The 25,580-nt window shown below is 41.8% G+C and overlaps 1 protein-coding gene across 2 annotated transcripts in view; it reads right to left on the bottom strand.

Annotated features, from left to right (window-relative positions):
- Nucleotides 1-1,615: 1,615 nt before the first annotated feature.
- Nucleotides 1,616-25,580, bottom strand: part of tpcn3 (two pore segment channel 3) — a 31,090-nt gene continuing 7,125 nt past the window's right edge. Inside the window, exons 6-20 of one of the 2 annotated variants that reach the window (XM_038714777.1) lie at nt 24,916-25,034; nt 23,797-23,898; nt 23,304-23,430; nt 20,964-21,171; nt 16,994-17,138; nt 14,673-14,858; nt 13,611-13,640; nt 11,862-11,926; nt 9,245-9,332; nt 8,740-8,809; nt 8,404-8,623; nt 6,486-6,576; nt 6,248-6,361; nt 6,042-6,154; nt 1,616-1,905 (exon numbers count right to left, since the gene is read on the bottom strand). In XM_038714777.1, coding sequence (XP_038570705.1) covers nt 1,772-1,905; nt 6,042-6,154; nt 6,248-6,361; nt 6,486-6,576; nt 8,404-8,623; nt 8,740-8,809; nt 9,245-9,332; nt 11,862-11,926; nt 13,611-13,640; nt 14,673-14,858; nt 16,994-17,138; nt 20,964-21,171; nt 23,304-23,430; nt 23,797-23,898; nt 24,916-25,034 — 1,812 coding nt within the window. In that variant the 3' untranslated portion in view covers nt 1,616-1,771. The remainder of the gene's footprint in view (nt 1,906-6,041; nt 6,155-6,247; nt 6,362-6,485; nt 6,577-8,403; nt 8,624-8,739; nt 8,810-9,244; nt 9,333-11,861; nt 11,927-13,610; nt 13,641-14,672; nt 14,859-16,993; nt 17,139-20,963; nt 21,172-23,303; nt 23,431-23,796; nt 23,899-24,915; nt 25,035-25,580) is intronic. The other variant, XM_038714778.1, reaches the window with a different exon arrangement.

Here is a 25,580-nt window from a genome sequence, read left to right on the forward strand (position 1 = left end):
GCTCTCTGCGGACCGTGGCTTTTGCTCGGAGATGCAACTAAGAAAACATCAGGAAAATCCTCCTAGAACTGCTGAACTTTATTTGTGATTAATCAGAGTCACTTTAAATGATGGCAGGTGTGTAATGACTTCTAGTTAACCTGAGTTTGAATGCGATTGGTTAATTCTGAACACAGCCCCATGCCCATTTATAAGAGGGTGTGCACACTTATGCAACCAGGTTACTGTAAGGTTTTTATTTTTTATTTTTCCCTCTCGAAGATTTCAGTTTGTTTTTCCATTGAATTGTTCACATTATAGGTCACATTAAAGGTGGAAAAAGTTCTGACGTGATTTATCTTTGTCTCATTATTTTACATCATAAGAACCTGGCATTTTAACAGGGGTGTGGAGACTTTTTCTATCCTTAGGGTGGTGTTGTAGTCAAGACCGCCCAAACCGAGACCAAGACCGAGGAAGGACGAGACCGAGTGGAGACCAAGACCATCAAAAAGTGGTCTTGAGACCAATATATGCTATATATAAACACCCACATACAAACACTAAGAGCTTAAATCAATGTATGCATCGCCGGGAGCGGTGACCGTCTTTAACGGTAACAACACATTTTTAATGAGGGTTATTGGCCGTGTTTGAAGCAATAGATGTTAACAATTAAACCAGAAGACGCAAAAGCAATTTATTCATAATCCCAAAGAAATAAAATCTCGAGTCCTCAATGTCCGAGACCCAGACAAGACCGAGTACAAACACGGTAGAGTCCGAGACGAGACCAAGACCATCAAAAAGTGGTCTTAAGACCAATATATGCTTAACATAGCAGGTTGACCACATCCAGTTCTGCAGGACAGCCATAACGCTTTAATGATGTTACATTAGGACACTTCTTTTTAAATGCTGTAGCCTTGGTGAGTAATTTATCGCCGTTAAACAGGAAGCTGTTTTTTTTGAGAGCTGTACCTTAAAACACACTGATAATCAGCCACTTTGAATTGAACTAGTAACATCAACCACATGTTAGATATGTTCCACACATCACCAGTGTTAACTTCAAGTCCTGCCCTACAGACATCTACACGCCAAGCTTCTATTACGATGAGAACGCCACCTACTATTCAACGGCTGTGCTTAACTCCCTTGCGGAAATGACGCACGCAACAGCTGCGCGGGTGTTCGGGCCGCTCATCGCTGCTGCCGCTTTAATTACTATTATTTTTCAGTCAGACTTCTAATTTACTTACATTTCATCTGGTTAAGTTTCATTTAAATCTTGTTTTTGCTTTAATTTGATTGATTTTTTAATTGAATTTGATAAGAAAACCTCATGACTCCAAACATGTGGGAAGTATTTCAATGAATATTAATAAAATAAAAAAAAAGACTTAAGTCACAGTAAACAGAAGCCCTTTTTCTCGTGTCAGACATAAGCCAAAATTTAAACTGAAACACTTAAGCTGAGAATTGTCCTTATTTAACAACACAGTTTATTTGATTTTTAAAAAGATTCTAAAACATATGGGACTGGTTCCTAATGTCCGGCTGGTGGCCGTGAATCTTCTGTTCTATAAAAACAGACGTGCAGGTCAGAGATCAATAAAACATGAACAGAAACACATCAGTGTAAATATTCTTTATGTGAAAATACACATTCCCTTTGTGTTTCAGCTACAGGACAGAAATACAAAAATATAACGGTGGATAAACATCAGATTTAAACATACTGAGTATATTTATAACTCTGTAGAAATCATATATATTTGTACATAAACGTCTACGCAGAGCTGAACGTCGGGTTTGCAAAGTTCCCGTTGTTCTGAGCGTCAGGATCGTCGCTCTCAGCGAAGTCTTCGGGGTCGAGATCGGCCTCGAACATCCGCTGCAGCAGCGCGTCCACCGTCCGATACCCTGACAGGAAACAGAATCAGCAACACTGACGATCAATACTGTGATCGACAGGCCAGCTGAGGTCAAGAGCAGAGCACGTTTTATTCAAGTGACTGCACACGTTCTGAAATCCAGAAACACGTTTAAGTCATTTTACTTTTAAACCTAATATCAAGTTTCAACATGTGATTTTTACAAAACGATAAAAAATATTCCTTCATGTCAAACGTAACATGGACAACAGGGGGCGCCACCCGTGACAAAAAGCTGTCGTCGGTAGGTGCGTTTGACTTAACCTAGAATGGTTTTCATCCTACATGTCAAATAGGAAGTTTTGTGTGTCTGTAAACAACTCCTCATTCTGTCCAGTTAAATATGGTGTGCCTCAGGGGTCGGTCTTAGGACCCATTTTGTTTTCCTTGTATCTGCTTCCCCTTGGACATATTATCCATAAACATGGCATTTCTTTTCATATTTATGCTGATGACACACAAAATATACTTGTCCGTCAGATCCACAGACCCTGGAATGCTGAGTTTACTTAACAACTGCCTTTGTGAAGTTAAAAAATGGATGTCAAATAATTTCTCCAGCTGAACTCAGACAAAACAGAAATCCTGGTCATCGGGTCTCAGCAGATGGCAAATCAAATACTGCCATCTGCTGGTTCCCTAGTAAATCACATTAAGCCTGTGGCAAAGAACCTTGGTGTTTGGTTTGATAATAATTTAAATTTCGAGCAGCACACCACAAAGCTTGTTCAATCATGTTTTTATCAACTTAGAAATATAGCAACAATTCGATCTATGTTAACTTTTAAGGACACCGAGACCATTTTACACGCCTTCATCTCATCACGCCTGGATTATTGCAACAGCCTTTTCACCTGTTTAACCCAAAAATCTATTGATCGACTCCAGACTGTCCAGAACTCAGCTGCCAGGCTTTTAACCAGAACAAAGAAATATGACCACATTACTCCTATTTTAGCTTCATTACACTGGCTCCCAGTATGTTTTAGAATTGACTTTAAAATTCTATTGATCACTTTTAAAGCTCTTCGTGGCCTCTCGCCTTGTTATATTTCTGACCTTTTAGTCCCATACGCACCAGCACGTACCTTGAGATCCTCGGGCAGAGGTCTGTTGTCTGTTCCAGAGTCTCGACTGAAAACTAAAGAGGACAGAGCGTTTGCTGTCAGGGCCCCGAGGCTCTGGAACAGCCTGCCCGAGGAAATCAGGTCGGCTGAGTCAGTGAACTCTTTTAAGTCCCTTCTTAAAACATACTTTTATAGGAGAGCCTTTCCCGATCTTATTTGATTTTATTTTATCCCTTTTATTTTATTCTATTTTACTAATTTTATATTTATCTGTATTTTAGTCTTTTCAATGTTTTCATGCTTTTATCTTGGTTTTTGTATTATTCTTTACACTTGTTAAAGCACTTTGTAACTTGTTTTTGAAAAGTGCTCTACAAATAAGGATGATTATTATTATTATTATTATTATTATTATTATTATTATTATCGTGATGCATGCTGGTTAGAAATTGTGTCCGACTTTCGCCGGCGCTGCAAAACGTCACCATGTCACATGACATTAAACCCTCGCGGGAGCAAGGCGGCCGCAGTTGCTTTTCTGCGGCTGCACAAAGTTGGAACCACACTTTTGCTTCGTCTCGCTGCAATTTGCAGATGCTGCGAGTCGCCCAGAATCGATAAAATTGAAATAAAACCCAACTCTACACTACAATACTTTACTGTGAAAGATGAATCACTTCTAATGAACTTCAACACTCCAATCTGAGTAACTCATTTTGTTTTTTTACTTGTAATTTTTTGATCTGATCCAGTTCAATTTGAACGTTTTTCTTAAATAATGTGTTTTCACATTTTCTGGCATTTCAATTCAATTCAAATTAGCTTTATTGGCATGAATGTGTAACAACAATATTGCCAAAGCATCACACAAACTACATAAGAACAATTAGGTTAATTGTTCTTATGTAGTTTCTGTACATTTCATTAAACAAGTAATTAAAGCGTAAAGTAATCAAAGCGTGTGAAAAATAAAAATATATTAAAAATTAAAATAAAATAAATAAATAAAACATTTCAATAATGTTTCAATGTCAGATGTTCATGTTAAACATGACCAAAGCTTCAAATAATGAGGTAAAAGTATTAGTATAACACAACTGTGAGGCCAAAACCTCAGATATCCCCCTGCTTTGAATGCTCTGTTTTAAACTGTTACTACTAAATGACCATATATGGATCATTCCGAGACAGATTTCCATATACGGTCATTTGCTCCAGGCAGGGAATGCTGGCCACGCCCACAAAGGAACATGCAACCCTATGCTGCAACCTGGGGCGAGTTCAGCAAAACGTCCCCTGACTTGTGTACGCAAGCGCACTGCATTTTCCTGCCTTTTTAATGCCATTGTGTTTACGTGAAACGTTGTGCAACGTTGCAAAGAAACATGTCGTTCAATCCGAAAAAATGTTGCAAACCGGTGCAAAACATTTTGAGATTGAACTCGCCCCTGGTAAACACACAAGACAATGGCCAACCAGAAGACAGTGGGGGGGGGGTTTAAAGAGACAGGCGCATCTACAGCTCATTTCAGACAGAGGCTGAAATGAAGGCCTACATGAAGAGCCAGTATAAGAAAGAAAATTACTTTAAATTATGCAAAGCTGCCATACAGGTTAGAAATTGTGTCCGACTTTTGCCAGCGCAGCAAAACGTCACCGTCACGTGACATTAAACCCTTGCGGGAGCAAGCAGCGCTCACAGTAAACGTTAGCTTCTACTTTTAGTTATCCACTAAATCATCTGAGTGTTCTGCTGAAGGGAGACATCAAACAGGCTGATTTGGAAAAGTACTTTTAGTATTTTTGAAATATAATTACACAGTATTTATTTATTTTTATTCATGTCGTGGCTGCTGTAGTTTGTAGTTCATCTTGAAACAGTTAAAAATGACAGTATTTGGTATCTTATTTTAAAATATATTTTGATTTATCTCTGCCCATCCCCGAGTAGAACTATATTTATGAAACGGGTAGGAAACTTCTGACCTCCTGGGAGGCCTTAACGTGGAGGAGGGGCTTGAGAAGACTTCGCCAGAAAAAAAAAGACCCCTGTGAGACACGTGGAGCTAACTAAAGAGGAGGAGAACACTGAAGCAAACCAAGTGGGCAGAGAGATGCTTTGAAGAGTGGTGGAAGGATAAAGGTGTAGCAGTAGACTTTCCAACAACATCAAAGGACCGTTTCAATTACATTTTACAAGATGTCTATGCCACGGTCAGAAACAGGAAAGGCGAACTATATGAACTATGAACTGGTCTGTCCTGGTGCCTCCTCAGAGAAGGAGTTTACACTGGTGTTGAGAAAACACTGAGAAGACAAAGACTCGACACTACGGTCCATCACACATCAATGTCAGAAGATGACTTAAAAGCCATCAAGAAAGTACTGCATTCTGCGACGGCGGAGGGGCGAGTAAACAAAGTACGGTTTGACGTTCAGCTACACTTCGGACGCAGGGGGAAGGAGGGCAATCGGCAACTAAAACCCACATCGTTCATCATCAAAAGAGATGAAAACGGACTATAATATGATACTATATTATTGCTATATATTATATTACTATACTATTGCTTAAACATATTTAACGTTGTTAGATTAGAGACACCAGCAGCTCACTGACGAGGCTGCTGCAGATTTATTTATCAGCCGACCGGTCATCTCTAAATGCCAGATATCGTTTGCCTGATGAATCTCCTATCACAACGTTCACACAGAGACTTGTGCAGAAGTCTGCTTTTCTTCTCGTTGAGGTTTACGGTCGGAGCAGCTGGTGACGGCAGACGTCTGTTAAAACTGGACTGACTCTTGATGAAAACTAACGGTTTTTATTTGAAAGGCGCCTCCTCGAGCGTAGTTTGGACATGAAACGCTTCCGCGGGATGTTGGGACGCATTTAAAAAGTAAAATCAGAGTTTGCCAGATTTGGTGGCCGATCCGATTTCCTCTCCCGTATTACCGTAATAATCGGATGGCGTGTTTCCAACACGTAGAGCCGAACAACATGACACAAACCGTCCTTCTTGTCGAGTCTGAAGTGTTTCTTTTGTTTGTTTCTTACTTTTTGAAGCGATTTTAAACATCAGGGAGGGTCTGTTGTCCGCCGATTGGCCGGTTCCCTGGTCGTTGTCGATGGTTTCCATGGCGTTCACCAAGTTGTCCTCCATCTTCTCCCTGGTGGACAAAACAACACGGAGGATAATGAAACATGTTAAAGAGGCAATCAGAGAGTGTTTATCTTCTGTCCCGGACGTGGCGGTAACGTACTGCGCCACCGCCAGCTCCAGCTCTTCAATCTTCTTCTCCAGAGATGTCTGCAGGTCGCTCTTGTCCACCGAGTACTCCACGAAGAACGCCTCGAGGACGAACGCCACGAAGATACTGAAAGACAGCAGGAAGTGATCAGCACGACTACAACATGACTGAGAGAGCGCCGTGTACACGGAGGCTACGTGATGTCACAGGAAACAGTGTTTACTGAGAGGACAGCCGACGTCAGCCTTACTTGATGATGACGATGACGACGATGATGTGGAAGAGGACGAAGAAGATCCTGGCCGACACGTGGGTGACGGCGACGAAGCCGCTGCTGAGCAGTGAGACGCGGTAAGGAAGAAACACAAACCTGAATCTGAGCGAAGACGTTCAGCACAACAGAAACCAGAACTCACTGTTGGAAAGTAACCAAGTACATTCAAATACTGTACTTAAGTACAATGTTGAAGTACCACTACTTTAGGTTTTTTATTTTATGCTACTTTTATACTTTTTACTGCACTACATTTGATTTTTAAGACAAGTAATAAATGACGCTGCGGTAAGATCAAACCCAGCAGAACATAAAGTGATTAAAACGAGCTGCAACATTAAAGTGATGAACACATGAATAATTATAATCTCTAATAAAATAAATATTATCCCGAAATGAGCGTTTCAGCATACGGAGTACTTTTACTTTAAGTACTTTTTCCTCAAGTACATTTTTGAAAGCAGGACTTTTACATGTTAGAGTATTTCTACACTGTGGTATTACTACTTTTATGATCAGATACACGGCCGCCCGAGTATATTTGGTGACCCATTCAAGTATTTTGCAGAGAAACACTGATAGAGATGCTATCTATTATAAAAGACGCAGACACGGTGGATTTCTTACAAGCACGGACCAGGGAAAGCAACAGTGAACAGGTGTACCTGGGTACAACGCTGGTTTCGGTTTCGATAGGCTTCCTCATTAACAAGCCTCCTCCCTGCGTCTTTATAAAACGCAGCTCACAGCTGATGGAGAAAGTCAACAGGGCCGACAAACAGAAAGAAAGCAGTGGGGCAGGCAATGGTGTGAGAATATTAGAACTGAAGGCAAAGAGAGCAGATTCAAGAAGGCTAGTGAGTAAATTCTAAAATAAAATGTGGAGTTAAGGTAAGAAATAACCTAAAATATACTGTCGTTCTGTGGGAAACCCAGAATGTATATAAATCAATTACTTTTACAGGACAACGGTGCATAAGATGAGGTTTTATCACTTGCACAATTTCCTATGGTTATAATATTAATAGCCTATGTCTAATAATAATAATAATAATAATAATAATGCTTTTGGCCCAGTTGGCAGCAGCCGGTCTGGTCCTGAGCTGACAAACTCGATTAGGCTACTTAAATTCTGTCAAATGCCCACTGCTTATATTATTTCACCATCAGTGCACAAATGTAGCCCAAGTAGTGAATGCGTGTTCGTGAGTTGAGATGCGTGCTGATGCGGGCAGTGCCAGGGCTGAATGTTTGTCCGAGTCCGCCCCTGGCTAACGCTAACAGCATCAACGTGTCAGGTACAAAACACAGGTGAGCTGACGTTCACCTTCTATACTGAAGGGAAATCAACGATGGCTACAGATGAGACGAGTCCCCAGAGACGCCCCCTCTAGGACAGAGACTCCTTTCCCTTTAACCATGAAGGGGAAGAGGAGGAAGGAGATCTGTGGTGAAGGGGCTGGAACCGGAACTGAGATTCCAGATAAAACTGAAACGATACCAAACCCTGCACCACAAGATAAATCGCTTTGAGCAACTCTTTGTTTTTTACTTGCAATTCTTTGATCTGATCCAGTGACCCAAGGTCAATCTGAATGGTTTTGAACATAGTTTTTCTTAAATACTTTTTGTTAATACTAGAATCTTGAATTTTCTCTTCAAATTGTACTTACTGGAGGAAAAACAGGGGAAATACTCAGCTCAGCGCTTCAGCAGCACAGCTAGCTCGACTCACTACACAACCACAGTGATGCACCTGCTCTAAAATAAAGTGGAAGCTCTTAGAGGATCCACTCGTTCAGATCGCAGTTTTTGGAACAGTGATCAGCAGATAGGGTTTCGATCTGGTAAAATGTTGTCCCTCCGTGTGTGAGGCGTTCAAGTAAAAGGATATCGTGCCACTGGTTGACCACCGTGAGCTCCACCAGCAGGATGAAGGAGGACACCACGTTGTTGAAGTTGTTCTTGCAGTAGCTGAGTTGTGCGAAGGCCGTTCCTTTCAGCAGAGGGTTTCCACAGTACTCCTTCCCCGGGTCCGTGGAGCCCTCCTCGTAGAACTTCAACTTCCCTTTGAACAGCTCCATCCCCACCATGGCAAAGACGTAGTACACCACCTGAGGAGCAGCCAGCTTCACTACCAGGATGCTAACTTATTAGCCGCGTTAGCTGCAGCAGGTTATTACATCACAGCTCTGAAAACAGGGACGCCTGACAGTATGTTTGAACTTACAATGATCAGCTGTCCAAATGTGAGGATCGCCGGTCCAATCCTGATCAGGGTGTTGATGATGGCACGAAACCTGACAGGGAACGAGTCCTCAGCGTTAGAAATACAAACCAATCAACACGTACAAGTAATGACACGTGAGTCATTTCCTTCATCTCATCAATCCCAGGTGTCCAAACGTTGCTATGCTTTCCTGCAGGTTAACATATGAACCAAACTACAACCACGTTTACACCTGCTGCCAATCAGAAACAAGTATTTTTCAGTCCCTCCAGGATTTTGTGACGTGGCGATCGACACAAATTCAACAAATCCCGTGAATTCAGCACGACTTGCAACTTTGACCTCTCATCGCCGTCGGCAAACTCACTTCCTTGTTTAGAAGGAGCAGCAGACATGCAGATTTCACAATTTCATTGCAAAAAAATATTGCTACTTTCATTGCATTATTTTAGAAAAGCTGCCACAAAATCCGGCATTTCAGGCTGCAACAATCTGAAGCTGAAACCTTTTGATGCTGTCCACCACCCGGACCAGCCTGAGGACCCGCAGGATGAAGACGATGTCCAGGATCTGACGGCTGGTGTAACCGTCCGCTGCAACCGGAAGGAAAGGATTATTCAGAAAAAGGATTTATTGTCCCAGGAGGCTCAAATCAAACAGACAGGTGGTCACATACACAGATAAACATGTAAACCTCCCCATGAGGGCTCATTTCACAATCTGGGTCGACTTATGTTGTTATACATGACATTTTTCTCAGGATGCAACACATTTTTTAATATTATAAGTTAGTGGGGTGATAAAATATAAAGAACTTGCATTTAATCAGGTCATTTCACTAAGATCAAGATCTCTTTTTCGAGAGTCCTGAGAACAGCAGATAGAGAGAAAAACAGATATCTGTACATAGTAAAGTTTAAAATCAGCCGATGAGACATTCAAGCTTTATTTATTTTTACAATTTATAAAAAAGGTGTTAAGTGGTAACAAGGCAGTTTGTCTACATATATTTGGTATTTAGGGGTAAAGAGAGTTAACAGACATGTTTTCTGAAGCAGGAGATTTTTATAAATAAAGACGACCAGTGTAGGGCAAGTTACTTCCAAAATCTAATACAATATAGATTACTGTTATTTGAATTAGTTACAGTATTACTGTCTCTGAATTGCAATGCTTTACACTACTTTTGAGGTGCTATCATTTTTTTCAGACAGTAGGATGTGCCTGCATTGGTGGGTTCGAGTAATTTTGAGTTAGAATGTGTTGTAACATGGGTTACTGAGATTGTAACAAGTATAATGTTACTGACATTTTATTAGTAATGCGTGATACTACTGCGTTACAGCAAAAAGCAAAACATTACTCTAATTGCATGACTTGTAACATGTTACTCCCAAAACTGGATACGACGATATTTATCTCCTGTAATGAGGCCCAATAATAAACTGCACATCAAGTTGGTTAAGGTCGAACAGCATGAGAATAAATGAGATCTCGGTAGAGAAGCAAAAAATTATGGTTGACTGTTGTCCAGTCATCTTTCTCCAAAAACATGAGAAACCAGGTTAATCTTTAGTGTCTGTGCCAGTCTGACCTCACGCCGTTTAAACGCCCTGCTGTTAAGTTTCTGTGTAAGACTGGGCAGTTTCATTGTCAGTATGTTCATGTAGTACATGGTTAGTCTCATCAGCAGTCAGTACGAGATTCAGCAGAGATGTCTGAAGGACGTTAAAGCAGATATGAGAGGAGCCAGATGCAGACAAGACTGTGTCATCTGCATAAAAGCGGATATTATGTGCGGTTACTATACATCATATTATTATTATTTGTATGTGTTTGTACGTTAGAAGTAGAATGGGAGCCAGAGCCTTTAGCTATCAGACCCCTGTTTGGGTTCGGGAAGCATCCAACATCTCCGTATTTAAAAGGAGGCTTAAAACTTTTCTGTTTAATAGAGCTTATAGATAGGCCTAGGGTATTTTATGATTTCTTATAAAAGTTATAATTATTTATTATCTTGTTTCACCATCATGCATCTTATTGTACTTTGTTGTATTTTTGTGTATATCTTATGTGTTTTTATATCTCATTTTGCTCATTTTTATGTGTCTGTACTTTATAATTGTACTGGCACCATGTCGTTGGTAATTTTACACTTTAAATAAACCTGACTTGCCTTGACTTGTGTGGGAGTGATAACTTTGTTAATGAAGAGTATAAATAGTAAAGGACCTAGTACTTATTTATCCCAAGAGAGGCTGTTTGAGACCCAGACAGGGCAGTCAGATGCAGGTAGACGTTTAAGAAAGACCAACAAAACCAGTGGATGTGTCATTTAGTATCAATTATCATTTTAATGAATCTCTTGTTAATTTGTTAGTCAACAAAATATCAAAAGGGTGAAAATGTCCCACGAATTCCACATCGAGTGTCAGCGTCACAGGAGGGATTATAAAAAATGAATGAAGCTCATTTATTTCTGTTCTTAAAAAGTCATCTTTCATAGCCACCCACTGCTATGGTGCTGTTGTAGGCTTTTTTTGCATTGTGCTAAACTCTCAGATGTCTTACTGTAAACCGAGGTTTTTGTCAGTCCCTCCGGGTATAAATATGCATGGTTAGGGGTAGATTTAGGCCTGTCAAATCCTGGAGGGATTGTTTAATGATTAAACGTTTAAAAAACATCACATCTACCTTTGCACTTTTCACTTATTCCAACTATTTAAATCACAAAAAACGCCCAAGAACATCGTAAATTTCATCGCAATTTTATAGAAAAGATTCCAAAAAATTTGGCATTTTAGGCCGCAACAAACAAAATGTACAAAATATAAAATCTTGAGACTGTTTTGCATTTTAATTACGTCTTCCACCTGCAAAAACCTCCAGTCTAATTATAGAGCCAACCCAAAGTGTATTAAGTTACAGAGAGACGTTAGAGAATGGATGGTGGTTTTGTTTGATTAATGCCTTCAATTATTAATTGATTATTAAATTACCCTACCGTCAATAAATAAATCCACTATTTGTTTCCAGCATTACAAAGTGTGATGACCTGTTTTCTAAGCTGCATGCTAAAGCTCAACTGTCACTAAGTTCAAATAAATCAAAACAGCACATACGTGACTCTACGGCGGAGTTGACGATCGTGGCGATGAGAGCGGAGATGACGATGATGGTGTCAAACCTGAAACCAGAAAAATAAACAATCAGAAAACAAACATTTCAAGTTGAACATGAATACTTTTCTTCCACAGCGATGATGCTGAAAGCAGAACCAGCATTAGCGGGAAACGCAGCCGGTCGTCTTTCACCTTGTGTGCGTTCACATAACACAAATATAAAGTAGCATACGGCGCCGCCGCTCAAGCATTTCCCCATGGACCTCCACGATAAAAGAGAATTATTATTCATCTGATTTTGTTTAATCTTTTTCTTTACTAAGTTTATATTCTCCTGGCAAGTTCTCCAGTTCTCCATTTATGTACCTATAATGAATGTTTGTGTTTTAGAAGCAATAAAGTAAAAAAAAACAACAACAAAAAAAAAAACACTACTGAGCATGTGCAGTTAAAACCTCACAGTATCACAGAAGCTAGAAAACTGTTTTGGCTCAGAGAGCCATTTCCATTCAAATGAGAAGGAGCCGCCATCTTTGAGACTAGTCCTTTAAAAACATCCATGAAACCCACAAACACGTCTGACCACCACCGCAGCTGCACAGCTCGCCAGCAGGGGGCGCACAGCTGGAAAAACTGCAAAAGTACAGCGTCAACAGGTGCAGCAAAAGAGTTTAAGTTGGCCGTAACGCGATCAGTGGCCACTTTATTAGGTACACCTGAGCAATCTGTTCTGAAGCCTGTAGAGTTCAGTTTGTGTTGTAGCACTGAGCTCAGTCAGTGATGGTGTCGTCCTGAACCGTTTAACTTTCTGAACTCCTCGTGTTTGGTAACACAAAAGGACATCAAAATAGTAACACCTCTCAGCATGATGTAGTCCAGGACAAACACCACCTTAAAGACAAATGTTATGCCAGCAGGGTTAATTGGACAGGTGTACCTAATAAAGAGGCTCCTGAAAGTAAAAGCTTTCAAAGTGAAATCAAAACAGCAGAACCCCAGAGAACGTGTGAAGTCACAGCTTTTTCTTTTTTTTGTTGTTTAATTTGTACAGTTTCTCTTTTAATTTTCTGCACAAGATTTTTTTTATTTTTACTTTCAGACTTTTTGGCCCTAAAGTAACTCCACAGTTCAGAAGTTGTTTTATTCCCTAAAAAAGGTGAATAAATATGGTCTCGTCATTGATTTATTGTGGGGCGGGAACAATAAATCAATGACAAGACCATATTTATAAAGACTTTGCCTTATTGTGGGAGAATGTTGTATTTTGCTTTTATAGAAGTCAAAGTAAAGAAAAGATGTACTTCATTATAAATTTATTAATTCTGTTGGCAAAACATTTATAAACATAAATTCAGCACAAAAAAAAAAAAATAATCAGTACTTTTTCTCCATGAAGTTGTACATTATATTAATCGGATTTCTGGCTCCAACAACAAAAAGGTTAAGTTAAGGTTAAGGGAAAGTTAGAACTGTCAACATGTGGTCCTCTTTCTCTTTGTAATGGCCTATAAGCTTCCCCTGGCTAAACTGTATTGTATTCTGTCTACGTGTTATATGTTTGTATATTGTTATGTATATTTTGGTAAGTCACTTGTGTTTTGTATCCTATTTTTGCAATAAAGAAGACTTGAAAAAAATAAAAAACTAAAAATCAATAACAAGTGTCAGCGAGCGGGTCCAAGCGCTTACAGGCCGGGACTGAAGATAAAAGCAACAGCAGGTAATGGAACTGAAACATGTGGCACGTACCTTGTACTTATAATCTGGGACGCAGATAAGCTGTTTGAGACGGACGTGACAGCTCATAGGGTTACATTTGTTGATGTTTCATTATAAATGTTATCAGAAAGAGTTTCAAACACAAACACTTTCAAACCAGTACTGAAATAGAAACTGTTATTTTGTACAAAGTTAAACACATTTTCTTCAACACTTACGTCGACCCAAGATCTTGCAAATCATAAAAAAACAAAAACAAAAGTGTAAATAGTTGAATAAAAACGTCCCAAAGTGTTCGATTAATTTAGCAACGTTAACGATAAGTTTTCTAGGATGTAGGGATGTCACGATAGCAGATATCTAGTATACCGATACCAGAGAAATTCCACGATTTTTGATACCACGGTAAAAAACAAAAACCTAAACAATAAATCTAAATGTTTAATAAAACATTTAAACTTCACAAAGACCAACTAACAGCTGTGAGAGGATGTCCAGGACAGATGAGCGGTGGTTTAATGTCAACATATTTATAAATGAGCAAGTACAACCTCGCAATGTGCTTAATACATTTTTGTTTTCAAACTCACAGGTGCGAGATCTCTATGTTGGAAAACAAATTATTATTATTGGTGTTGATGACTTAAATGGCTCGTATTGCCCGACTCCTCCCACACTAACAGGTGCGTTGGACAGACTTTCAGCTCTTAGCGCTGCAAACTGCATCACCGTTGATCCAAACTTTGAGACGTCTGCCTAAATTAGCTCTCCAACATCCCAGAACTGGCTTTGACACGGAGCTGTTGAAGGCAACGCTGAATAGAAAGACCTAGCAAAACGAGCACCATCATATTTTCAGGGTTCTGGCAACGACTTGGTATCGAACTGTCGGCTTTCGTGACATCCCTGCTTTCAACTTTTCCACAGATCAACTCGAGCATCATGTGATATCTGAGACCAATCAGACGCTCGGGCTCCTCTCCAATTCGTCATCCTCATAAACAGCCACCTGTGGACAAACGTTACCCAGAATCCATTGGTTATTTGGGACAAACGCTGTAAATCCGACGGTAAACGCCGGCTCGTCCTCACCAGTTCCAGAAGCTGTGTCTGGAGAAGAACGCCCGGGGCTCGAACACGTAGAGCTTCAGCAGGATCTCCAGCAGGTACAGAGCCAGAAACACCCACTCCGAGTTAGCGATCATCGGATTCCTCTCGTCCAGACCGATGAACACGGCGTTCACCAGGATGATCACGTCGTACACAATTACAAAGGCCCTGAAACACACACACAGCAGAGCACAGCTGATGAGTTTCTGCAGGTCAAGGTTCATCCTCACCAAACTCTTTAAATCAAGACTTCTTTTTACCGCTGCTTTTATTAAATCATATTTAAGACTTTACTTTGATATTTTGCACTTCACTGTAACTTTTACTGTCCTGTTTTGGGGGTAAAATGCTCCTCAAATTTCTAAAATCAGATATTCCTTGCTTTTGAACTATGTTTTATATAAAACAGTGTGTAGCTTAAATGTTCCATACAAATAAACCTGCCTTTCCTTAAACATCCTGATGCTAACAGTAGCTGCTTATTGTAATGTTTGTCAGTCAGTTCGGACTCCAGGACTAGTCAGGTTTTGGTCTGAAACTGCTGAAACGTTTCACCTTGTCAGTCTGAGAGATGGTTCAGGTCTCATCAGGTCAGTGTTTAATAATGGTTTCATACAACTATTAAGAAAGCATGTTTGTAAAGACCAGCTCACATTTTACTGTCTTAGCAACTATTTCACGTCTTCTTGTTGTGTAACTGAAGAAACTCTTCAAACTGTTTTTGATATTTTGTACATGTAGAGAATGACGTGTCATTTTTTCCTCCCACCCAATGTTCGACATTTCTCACTTGACAGACACCAGGGCCGTGCAGCGCCGGCAAAACATTTATTTCAACGTAAACAGTCTCGCCTTGAACACACCGTTATGTACGCAAGCGCACTGATTGTTCCTGCCATTTTAACACCGCTGTGTTTACAAACTGGTCGCATCTTATTGGGTAACACCTCTGGCACGCCCACCAAACGGGAGCAAACATACCTCGAAGCCCGTTGCAGAATGTTTCAAGGAAATCTGTCGTTCAATCACCGCAAACCAGTACAAAATGTTTTGAGATTGAACTTGCCCCAGATTTGAGTCAAGTCCTGCACCATACTCTGCCTCTGAGAGGCTAACCCTAACCAATGAGTAGCCAATCAATTCAATTTTATTTATATAGCGCCAAATCACAACAACAGTTATCTCACAGCGCTTTTCATAAAAGAGCAGGTCTAGACCGTACTCTGTGATGCTATTTACAGAAGCCCAACAGTTCCCACCAAGAGCAAGATCAGAGGCAGAGTTGTCGGAATCTGGTGCAGAAAAAAAACACAATAGGTGCGTTTAACTTATAAGGCATGCTGGTTAGAAATTGTGTCCAACCAGCTGATGCGACATCGGTGTAACTAAGACTGGCTGGTCACACCAGCCCAGGACCTCCACATCCAGCATCTTCACCTCCAAGATCATCTGAGACCAGCCACCCGGACAGCTGCTGCAACAATCGTTTGCATAACGAAGAATTTCTGCACAAACTGTCAGGAACCGTCTCAGGGAAGCTCATCTGCACGCTCGTCGTCCTCATCGGGGTCTCGACCTGACTGCAACTTTGCACAGCCATTGAAGAGGAGTGGACCAACACTCCACAGGCTACAATCAACAACCCGATCACCTCTATGTGAAGGAGATGTGTTGCACTGCGTGAGGCAAATGGTGGTCACACCAGATACTGACTGGTTTCTGGACCCCCCCAATACAGTGAAACTGCACATTTTGGAGTGGCCTTTTATTGTGGCCAGCCTTAGGCACGCCTGTGCAATACTTTTTCCCCACCCCAATATACAAAATATACTATGGATTATGACGGCAAAGGAGAAGTGCTCACTAACACAGATTTTGACAGATTTGTGAACAATATTTGAGAGAAATAGGCCTTTTGTGTCCATAGAGAAAGTCTAAGATCTTTGAGGTCAGCTCATGATGAACGGGGGCAAAAACAAAAGTGTTGCCTTTATAATTTTGTTCAGTGTAGTTAGGTGAATTGTCTCCTGCCACCTGAATTTTGTGTTTTTCTTTACATAAAAAAAACAAACTGGTGCAGCAATTTCATCAGAATGCAGGAAATAATGAGTTTAATGCACAAAATTTCATATAATTCAGCATTAAAGATTTCTTAAAAATGGTGTTAAAATCTCGTCTCGTGGGTTAAGTGTCTCGTCACACCCGACAACACATTCTACCATACGGACAATGGTTTGCACAACTATACATTTAAAATCTACTCTGGAACAGACAAACTGAGCATGCCATTGTTTCGGTCTCACCTGTGTTGGACCATTCGGCAGAGGAGGCGGCTGGGGGCCGACGTGTAGAGGGCGGGGCACACACTGTGGAGCGGGTGTGGTCTTGACTTGAGTGTGATGACTTCGATGTTCATGAGGTCGGCGAGCTGGACGAAAGCCACCTTACCTGTCAATCACCCAACCAACAGGCAGATTTAAAACATCAGATTAAACAGACTTTGGATGTGATCGTAGCTTCTGTGGAAAACACTGGGCAGCATGTTCGTCTCCTAAACCCACGCTCAACTTTTGGGCTACAGACCAAGCAGGAACCTCCGGGTCTGAAAAGTGAAGTCAGTGCCATCTTCTCTAACAGCCAGCAGGGGGCAACTCCAGCGGCTGCAGAAAGAAGTCTGTGAGAAAATGTTTCTACTTGTCAGCTGATTTATTCCCTCAGTAAACTCTTTCCTGATGAGTTTCTGGTCTCAGTCTCTAGTTTCAAGTCTTCTTCAACACAGCATGATGTTCATTTAGTAAATTATGGTCCCATTTAGAGGAACAGAGACCAGGAAGCAGGGGAGGCTTTAGGGCGGGGCTACAAGCTGATTGACAAGTCGCTACTATGGCAACCGTGGGTGCTCATTTTTCAGGTAAGTACGTTTTGTTTTACGTTTGTTGCTGCCTGGTTACAAAAATCATGTTGGCCAAAAATGCCAAACTGGAGGCTTCCTGCTTCTCTTCACTCGATGGCGTTGGAGCAAAAAAAGCTCAACATAACGTTCAAACAGAGAAATGAAGCAGTAAAAGCCGTGTCACGACTCTTCATATTTAGTGTTTCAACAATATGATGTTGCAAAGAAAAAGCAGCATCCACAGTGAGTTTTTAATGGTGTGTTCAGGTGCTTCTTTTCACCTGGTAAAGTCTGCGACTTCAGAGTTTATCAGCAGGAAGTTCCTCTCAAACAGCTGAAACCCGAGTGATAAACAGGGACCAGTTCCATTCTGTTATTATTGTTTGTTTTAATTTAATTTCAGGAAGACGCAAATTGATCAACTGTTAATGTGCCAACAGGCAGATTATCAGCCGGTATCAGGGTCTCGTTTCCCCCGGGGGGCGACGGAGGGAACATGTCTCCCGCACTTTCATCGTTTGTGTCAAACTCCCTGTAAATGAGACGAGGAGCTGATCGTCATGTTGATACGCTCATCTTGTTTGCAATCAGTTAGCGAGTGCCCACAGTAATTAGGCTTTACGGAGGGTTTGTTTGGCCCTGGGTTTTGCCTGCAGACACAACTCAGGGTTGAAAACATTTTAATCCATGTTTTTATTTCTTCTTCTTCGACAGAAAATACAAAATCATTTACAGATCCAGAGTCTTCTGACTTATGTTATATTGTTAGAATAGTGATGCATTAATATGAAGGCATTTAAATTGTATTTTTATGTCTCGTTATTTATTATTCAAGGCCGCAGCTTTTCATTAAGTCAGATTCGTTTCCAGCTGCTGACGTCAGCGGTCGGTAGATTTGGGGTCAGGGGTTAAACCCGTGGCGCTCTGAGTTAAGCTTCTGTTGGTTGGTGAATCTGTGTCCGCTGGGAAAACGTGAGGCTTCAGAGACCTGGGAGTCGATTTGTGCGCACAAGAGTTTTCACTTATTGCGTCTCAGGTCGTCACCACTGATTTGTTCTACTGTCTAAAGCTCGTCTTTCTTTTCTATTCTGTTGGCTCTTTAATGAATTGTATTAAAATGTCCTTTTGTGGAGAGTTTCTGCTGCTGAAACGTGCTGAATAAATGAACCACCGCAGCTTTAACCTACGCACCTCTTTTAAACCAGCTGATGATCTGTAGGTTCTACGATAACAACCTGCAGAACAAACCGTGTGTTCAACTCTGTCTTTATGTGATATCAGAGTTTGTCCCTCTGTGAGGAAGATACAGTGCCTTGCGAAAGTATTCGGCCCCCTTGAACTTTTCAACCTTTTGCCACATTGCAGGCTTCAAACATAAAGATATAAAACTCTAATTTTTTGTGAAGAACCAACAAGTGGGACACAATCATGAAGTGGAACGAAATTTATTTTAAACCTTTTTAACAAATAAAAAACTGAAAAATTGGGCCTGCAAAATTATTCAGCCCCTTTACTTTCAGTGCAGCAAACTCTCTCCAGAAGTTCAGTGAGGATCTCTGAATGATCCAATGTTGACCTAAATGACTAATGATGATAAATAGAATCCACCTGTGTGAAATCAAGTCTCCGTATAAATGCACCTGCTCTGTGATCGTCTCAGAGGTCCGTTTAAAGCGCAGAGAGCATCATGAAGAACAAGGAACACACCAGGCAGGAAGTTTAAAGCCGGATTTGGATACAAAAAGATTTCCCAAGCTTTAAACATCCCAAGGAGCACTGTGCAATATTGTGATAATATTGAAATGGAAGGAGTATCAGACCACTGCAAATCTACGAAGACCCGGCCGTCCCTCTAAACTTTCAGCTCATACAAGGAGAAGACTGATCAGAGATGCAGCCAAGATATATACTGCACAAATCTGGCCTTTATGGAAGAAGAAAGCCATTTCTTAAAGGTATCCATAAAAAGTCTTGTTTAAAGTTTGCCACAAGCCACCTGGGAGACACACCAAACATGTGGAAGAAGGTGCTCTGGTCAGATGAAACCAAAATCAAACTTTTTGGCAACAATGCAAAACGTTATGTTTGGCGTAAAAGCAACACAGCTCATCACCCTGAACGCACCATCCCCACTGTCAAACATGGTGGTGGCAGCATCATGGTTTCTTCAGCAGGGACAGGGAAGATGGTTAAAATTGATGGGAAGATGGATGGAGCCAAATACAGGACCATTCTGGAAGAAAACCTGATGGAGTCTGCAAAAGACCTGAGACTGGGACGGAGATTTGTCTTCCAACAAGACAATGATCCAAAACATAAAGCAAAATCTACACTGGAATGGTTCCCAAATAAACATCTCCAGGTGTTAGAACGGCCAAGTCAAAGTCCAGACCTGAATCCAATCCAGAATCTGTGGAAAGAACTGAAAACTGCTGTTCACAAACGCTCTCCATCCAACCTCACTGAGCTCGAGCTGATTTGCAAGGAGGAATGGGCAAAAATTTCAGTCTCTCGATGTGCAAAACTGATAGAGACGTACGCCAAGCGACTTACAGCTGTAATCGCAGCAAAAGGTGGCGCTACAAAGTATTAACTTAAGGGGGCTGAATAATTTTGCACGCCTAATTTTTCCGTTTTTTTATTTGTTAAAAAAGTTTGAAATATCCAATAAATTTCGTTCCACTTCATGATTGTGTCCCACTTGTTGTTGGTTCTTCACAAAAAATTAGAGTTTTATATCTTTATGTTTGAAGCCTGAAATACATTCGCAAGGCACCGTATGTGTGAAGACAGTGACAATGCAGAAGATTGAGGGCTGCTGTGACGGAGCAGAAGCTGAGCGTCTGGACAAAGCCAGACTCAGTTTAAACGCCCGCCGGCCGTTGTTCAAAAAGAAAAAGGAAGCGGTAAATAAATGCATGGACCCTTAACGTTAAATTGGTTTTCACAGATTTTCAAAGAGTCACTTCCTTCTTCTTTTCTGTGGACAGCTTCTTCCTCGCTCTGACTGCAGATACATGAAGGAGGTTTGATGGATTCATGAAACAAAGTTACTTAAAAAAAAAGGCACAATGGGTTTATGGTTATTTAACAATAAATGTGCTAAATGAATTTGCTTTGATGCACTAACAACTGCAATCCTTCTGTTTCTGCATGTTTATCACAAAGAGCTCTGTGCTCTGGTATCTAATTAATTATAATTCCTCTTTTAGCTGACGCTTTTATCCAACGAGGGGTCAAGTGTCCTGCTCAGGGACACACTGGTGGAAGCCAATCAGTGATGGAACACTGTCAGGTACAAAACAGGCAGCAGAGTTTCTTCTCTAATGGCATTAAATCTGCTGTCACTGACGGCCAATGGGACTCTGCGTGCGACCCACCGATGCAGCCCTGGTTCTGGTCGTCGGAGACGCTCCACAGCAGCTCTCTCTGGGCGTTGCTCATGCTGGGCTGGACCAGTCGGACCACTTGGTTCCAGTTCGCCTGGGTCACCACCGGCTCCCCGCCCTCCTCCCGCTTCTCCTGCAGGACGGCGAACGCTCGAACCATCTTGTGCCTTTTGGCCCTCACCAGCTGCCGTACCTCCTCCTGGAGGACAGAGAGAGAGACTTCATCATCACAGAGATCTAGAAGATGAAACATCTCCAGGTTTCTCTGAGCTGGAAGCGGTTTGTGTCGATGTTCACGTCATGTTCGTGACCAAGAGAAGAAAAATAAAGAGATGGGGGTTAGGGTGAGAATCTACAGTGTTGCACTACTATCCTGCTGTTCAGTGATGGGGTTCAATCCCCGGCTCCTCCAGGCTGCGTGTCGAAGTGTCCTTGGGAAAGATACTGAACCCGAATTGCCCCTGGCAGCTGTTGCCAGTGTATGAATGTGTGTGAGTGGTGAATGCAGATGTGGTGTAAAAAGCGCTGTGAGCGGTCGAAAAGACGAGAAAGGCGCTATACAAGTACGGAGCATTTACATTTTATTTGACAGCAACTTCTGAACGCAGCACGGAAGCTACACACTGCGTCATGCTCGGTGTTCGGGTCAGGCTCAGTGACTCCTCCCTCTGATCCGGGTCGGTTTCAGACAGAAATATGCAGCCTGCGCAGGGCTCTAATATTTATATCTTCAAGTCTAACGGATTTTGAGAGATTTTTTTATATTTGCTAATTGACCCTTCACTAAGCCACACCCTGAATACGCAGCTGGCCAATCACAGCGCAGTATAGGACTCGCTCTAACTGACGTCCGACACTTTCATGGCTGCGCTGCAGTGACTAATGCAGAAAGAGTCGTTTTCTAGCTTTTCTGGCTGTATTTTTCTCAGATCTGGTCAAACTGTTCCTGCAGCAACTTGTAACAGTTACAGCAGAGAGGCTGAAAGGAGAAGGACGATTTATTCTCTTTCCAAAACCTAAAACAAATCCAGAAACATGTGGACACGGCTGTGGATTGTTCCTAATGTGATGTTAGCTAACGCTAGCTAACTTCCTGCTGAATGTAAAGTAAGTTAGCTTTAGCTTCTATCTTTCATATTTTTCAGGTCAGTCTGAGCCAGTTTGCGTCAGTCTGACAGCCTGAATTCAACCTTGAAATGTGTAATGCGACTGATTCTTTCTGAGGTCGCTTTTTCCAACAAATTTGACAATATTTCTCCGGGGAGCGCAGCAATAGACAGGGGCAGCGCCAACAGTTTGTCGGACTTAGCAGTAACTAAGATGGGCGGGGCTTAGCAAAGGGTCAATAGAGGGTACGCGCATGAAGTCACGGAACACAGTTACACTCAGTGGCAGACAGACGAGCAGCAGTGTTAGCTTGAATCAGCTAAAACACAAATTCTGGATCACCGGTTCCTTGGTGAGCAGTAAGGATCACCGAGTCCAGCTGCTTTTAATTTGTTTTACTCCCAGTTTGCTAATCGCAGCCATGGTAACAGATGTTTTGCCACTCAGTCCAGCGTGTTCCGGAAGGGGAAGTGACATCAACGCCTACCCTCTATTGGGTTTTTATGCGTTTTTGCACCTCAGAGCCACCATACAGAGCGCTCGACTACCACCCCAGCAGACCAGGTAACTTTCCCACAGACATCAGGACCTCAGGGGCCCCCAAAGTTGTCTGAGTAGCAATCACATTGTTGTAATTAGATTAATGGCAGACTTGTTTCGGTAAGCTGAAGATAAACTGAGACAAAGGGCCCTCAGGTGGCTCCTGCATTGGGGCCCTGTCTTATAACAGACAGTATTGTCTTCAGAAGGTTCGAGGTTGAGATTACAGATGTCAGAGGAGTAGAGTGATGCATCATGGTTGTTTGTAGCTTTAATGCTGCTAGGCGAGTCAGTCGGCAGTAAAACATTCAGTCGGTTCAGTTTAACCTGCAGGAATTTGACGCCTCGCGTTTCGCTGCCAAAGAAAAAATAATTCATGACGAGTGAAGAAGAGCGGAGATCTTCTCCCGACAAGAATTAATGCTGACGCCGAGGAGGAGGAGGAGGAGCTGACAAACAGAGGCTGAAACCTTCCGCCAGAGAAAGACAAGATACAAACATGTCTGTCTTCTCTTTAGACCAACTGTCTCAGCAGCACAGGTCGCTGAAGGTGTTCTGTCCTTCTGAAGTCTGCGGACTTTCAATTTCAGACATTTCAGTGCCATCAAACTACCACTGAAGCAAACCCGGGGCTGGAAGTACCGGGTACTGTAACTCGGTGCAGACTGGATCACACCGTCGTACCTTCAGGTATTTCTTGTAGTTGTTGTAGACGACGGCCAAGAAGACGGACATGAAGATGTAGGTGTTGATGAGGATGTACAGGATGAAGAAGATGGCGAAGACCGAGCTGGTGTTGTACGCCGGCATCCTGCGGACGAGAAGCAGAAAACCGAACATGCAGATAGACAGATAAAAGTTTCTGAGAGTCACTTCCTTCTTCTTTTCTTCCTCTGACTGCAGAAACATGAAGGCGCTGTGATAAATTCATGACTTGCTAAAATAACTAAATGAAAAAAGGAGAAAATAAGCTGAAATTTCTTCCCCTGTGAATGCGTTTCTGCTGCATCACCAACTTCCTCCTTTATGGTAGGAGGTTGTATTTAGCTGTAGTAGAAAGGCGTTTTAAAAACACTTTTACGATTTCACTTATACGACCTCGGGTCAGAGGTCACCGGAGTCCTCCGGGCTCAGATCAGTGAACACAGACTGAGGAGGATTTGTTCCAGGGTCTTACATGACGTCGGGGCTGTTGGCCGTGGTGACGAGGACGTAAAGGTCGAAGACGACCTCCAGGTAGTTGGTGAAGTACGGAGTTCCTTCCACAGTCTTCAGACCTCTGCACACAAAACACACGGAGATCAGCAAACACAGTCGTTTCATGTCTGCAGTGAACACACACACACACACACACACACACACTACTGAAAGAAGACTGTCTGTACATGTATATTTTTAATCCTCGTGCATTAATTTAAAGCAGGATTTTACTGTTGAGGGGAGCCTTTTATTTTGGATCGGAGTGCAGCTAATGATTATTTTCATTATCGATCAATCTGCTGATTATTTTTTTAATTCATTGATTTCTGAAAAGAGCCCAAAGTGACGCCTTCACATTGTTTGTTTCGTGTAACCAACAGCACAAAGCTCAAAATGATTACAAATAAATTTAAATAATTAAAAAGCAAATCTTCACATCTGTGAACCGTGAAATGGTTTTACATGATAAACGTCTTAATCCATCAGTACTTGAAAGTTTTCTGTCACCGACTGATCCTGTCAGCTATAAGTATTTAAGTAAACTGTTGGTAACTAATCATCATTTTATATAAACTCTTCATGTGTTTTGTGTGAAATTCTTTACTTGTAAAGAAACTGAAGCTGTCAGATAAATGTAGAAGTAAAAAGTACAATACCTGCATCTGACGCAGAGTAGAAGGAAATACTAAAGTACAAATACTTCTAATTTGTACTTACAGTATCTCACAAAGCGAGTCCTAAAATTCACTGGTTCCAGCTTTTCAGCCGTTTCCTACAGTGACCTGAATCTCTGTGGGTTTAAAGACCTTTCAGGACGTCAGCGTGGAGATAAAGCCAAGGTTTAATAATAAATCAGCAATCGATAATGAAAATAATTGCTAGCTGCTGCCCAAATATAAAAGCAGGAAATGGCAACGCCCCCTTTATTGATCGGACTTCACGCTATGTAGCCGGGTTCTGTTTGCTGCTCTGGTAGAACTGAAACTTATGTGTGATGGATCGATCAGCTGGAGGCCACCTGCTGCCTTCCAGCCTTCAAAGCTCGTACGTCTGTTTGGAAAAAGCTCGTGGATTGTAAAGGAGGACGCCGTCTGACCGTTTGCCCAGCAGCTTGAGGGCCATCAGGGAGAAGATGAGGAGGCTGAACATGAAGAGCAGGAAGACGTAGAAGATCTGAGGCAGAGCGTTCCGGATGCTTCTGAACGCTCGGCGGAGCTGAACACAAACAAACAAACAGACCGCAGAGTTTAGGAGGCCGCTCGTCCTCCCAGAGGACGCAGACTCACAGACACAAACTAATGATGCGTTCAGGCGCCATCAGCTCGCAGAGTCAAACATTTCCATGTTTAGCAGCAGGAAGTTTAAACAGCAGAACACATTCATGATGCAGAGATTACAGCACAGCAACACACACGGTGGCCGGCCGGCGGTCAGCAGCAGCACGCCATCTCGTGTGAGGGTTTACCTGAGACACACCTGCTCACACTCGTTTCTTTAAAAGAGGATTTTGATCAATTATTACTCTGGTACGAATACTTTCATTAAATATTGTTTTGCAAAGTCAAGTGATATTAAATCACCAACTCAGCTGATCGATAACTGATTAATGATTAGTGTCAAAAAACAGCTGGTCAGTCAGAGCAGAATCTAACTTCTCAGTTTAAATGAGGTCATATTAACAAGTAGTGGATCCAGAAACCTCCTGAGTCACTGCGACACTGACAGAATAAAGCAGCTCAGAGTCTGAGCAGCAGTGGAGCT

This window comes from Micropterus salmoides, unplaced genomic scaffold, assembly GCF_014851395.1.
Source record: "Micropterus salmoides isolate LMB-PRFRI ecotype aquatic unplaced genomic scaffold, ASM1485139v1 Ms_hic_scaffold_12, whole genome shotgun sequence".
Lineage (NCBI taxonomy): Eukaryota > Metazoa > Chordata > Actinopteri > Centrarchiformes > Centrarchidae > Micropterus > Micropterus salmoides.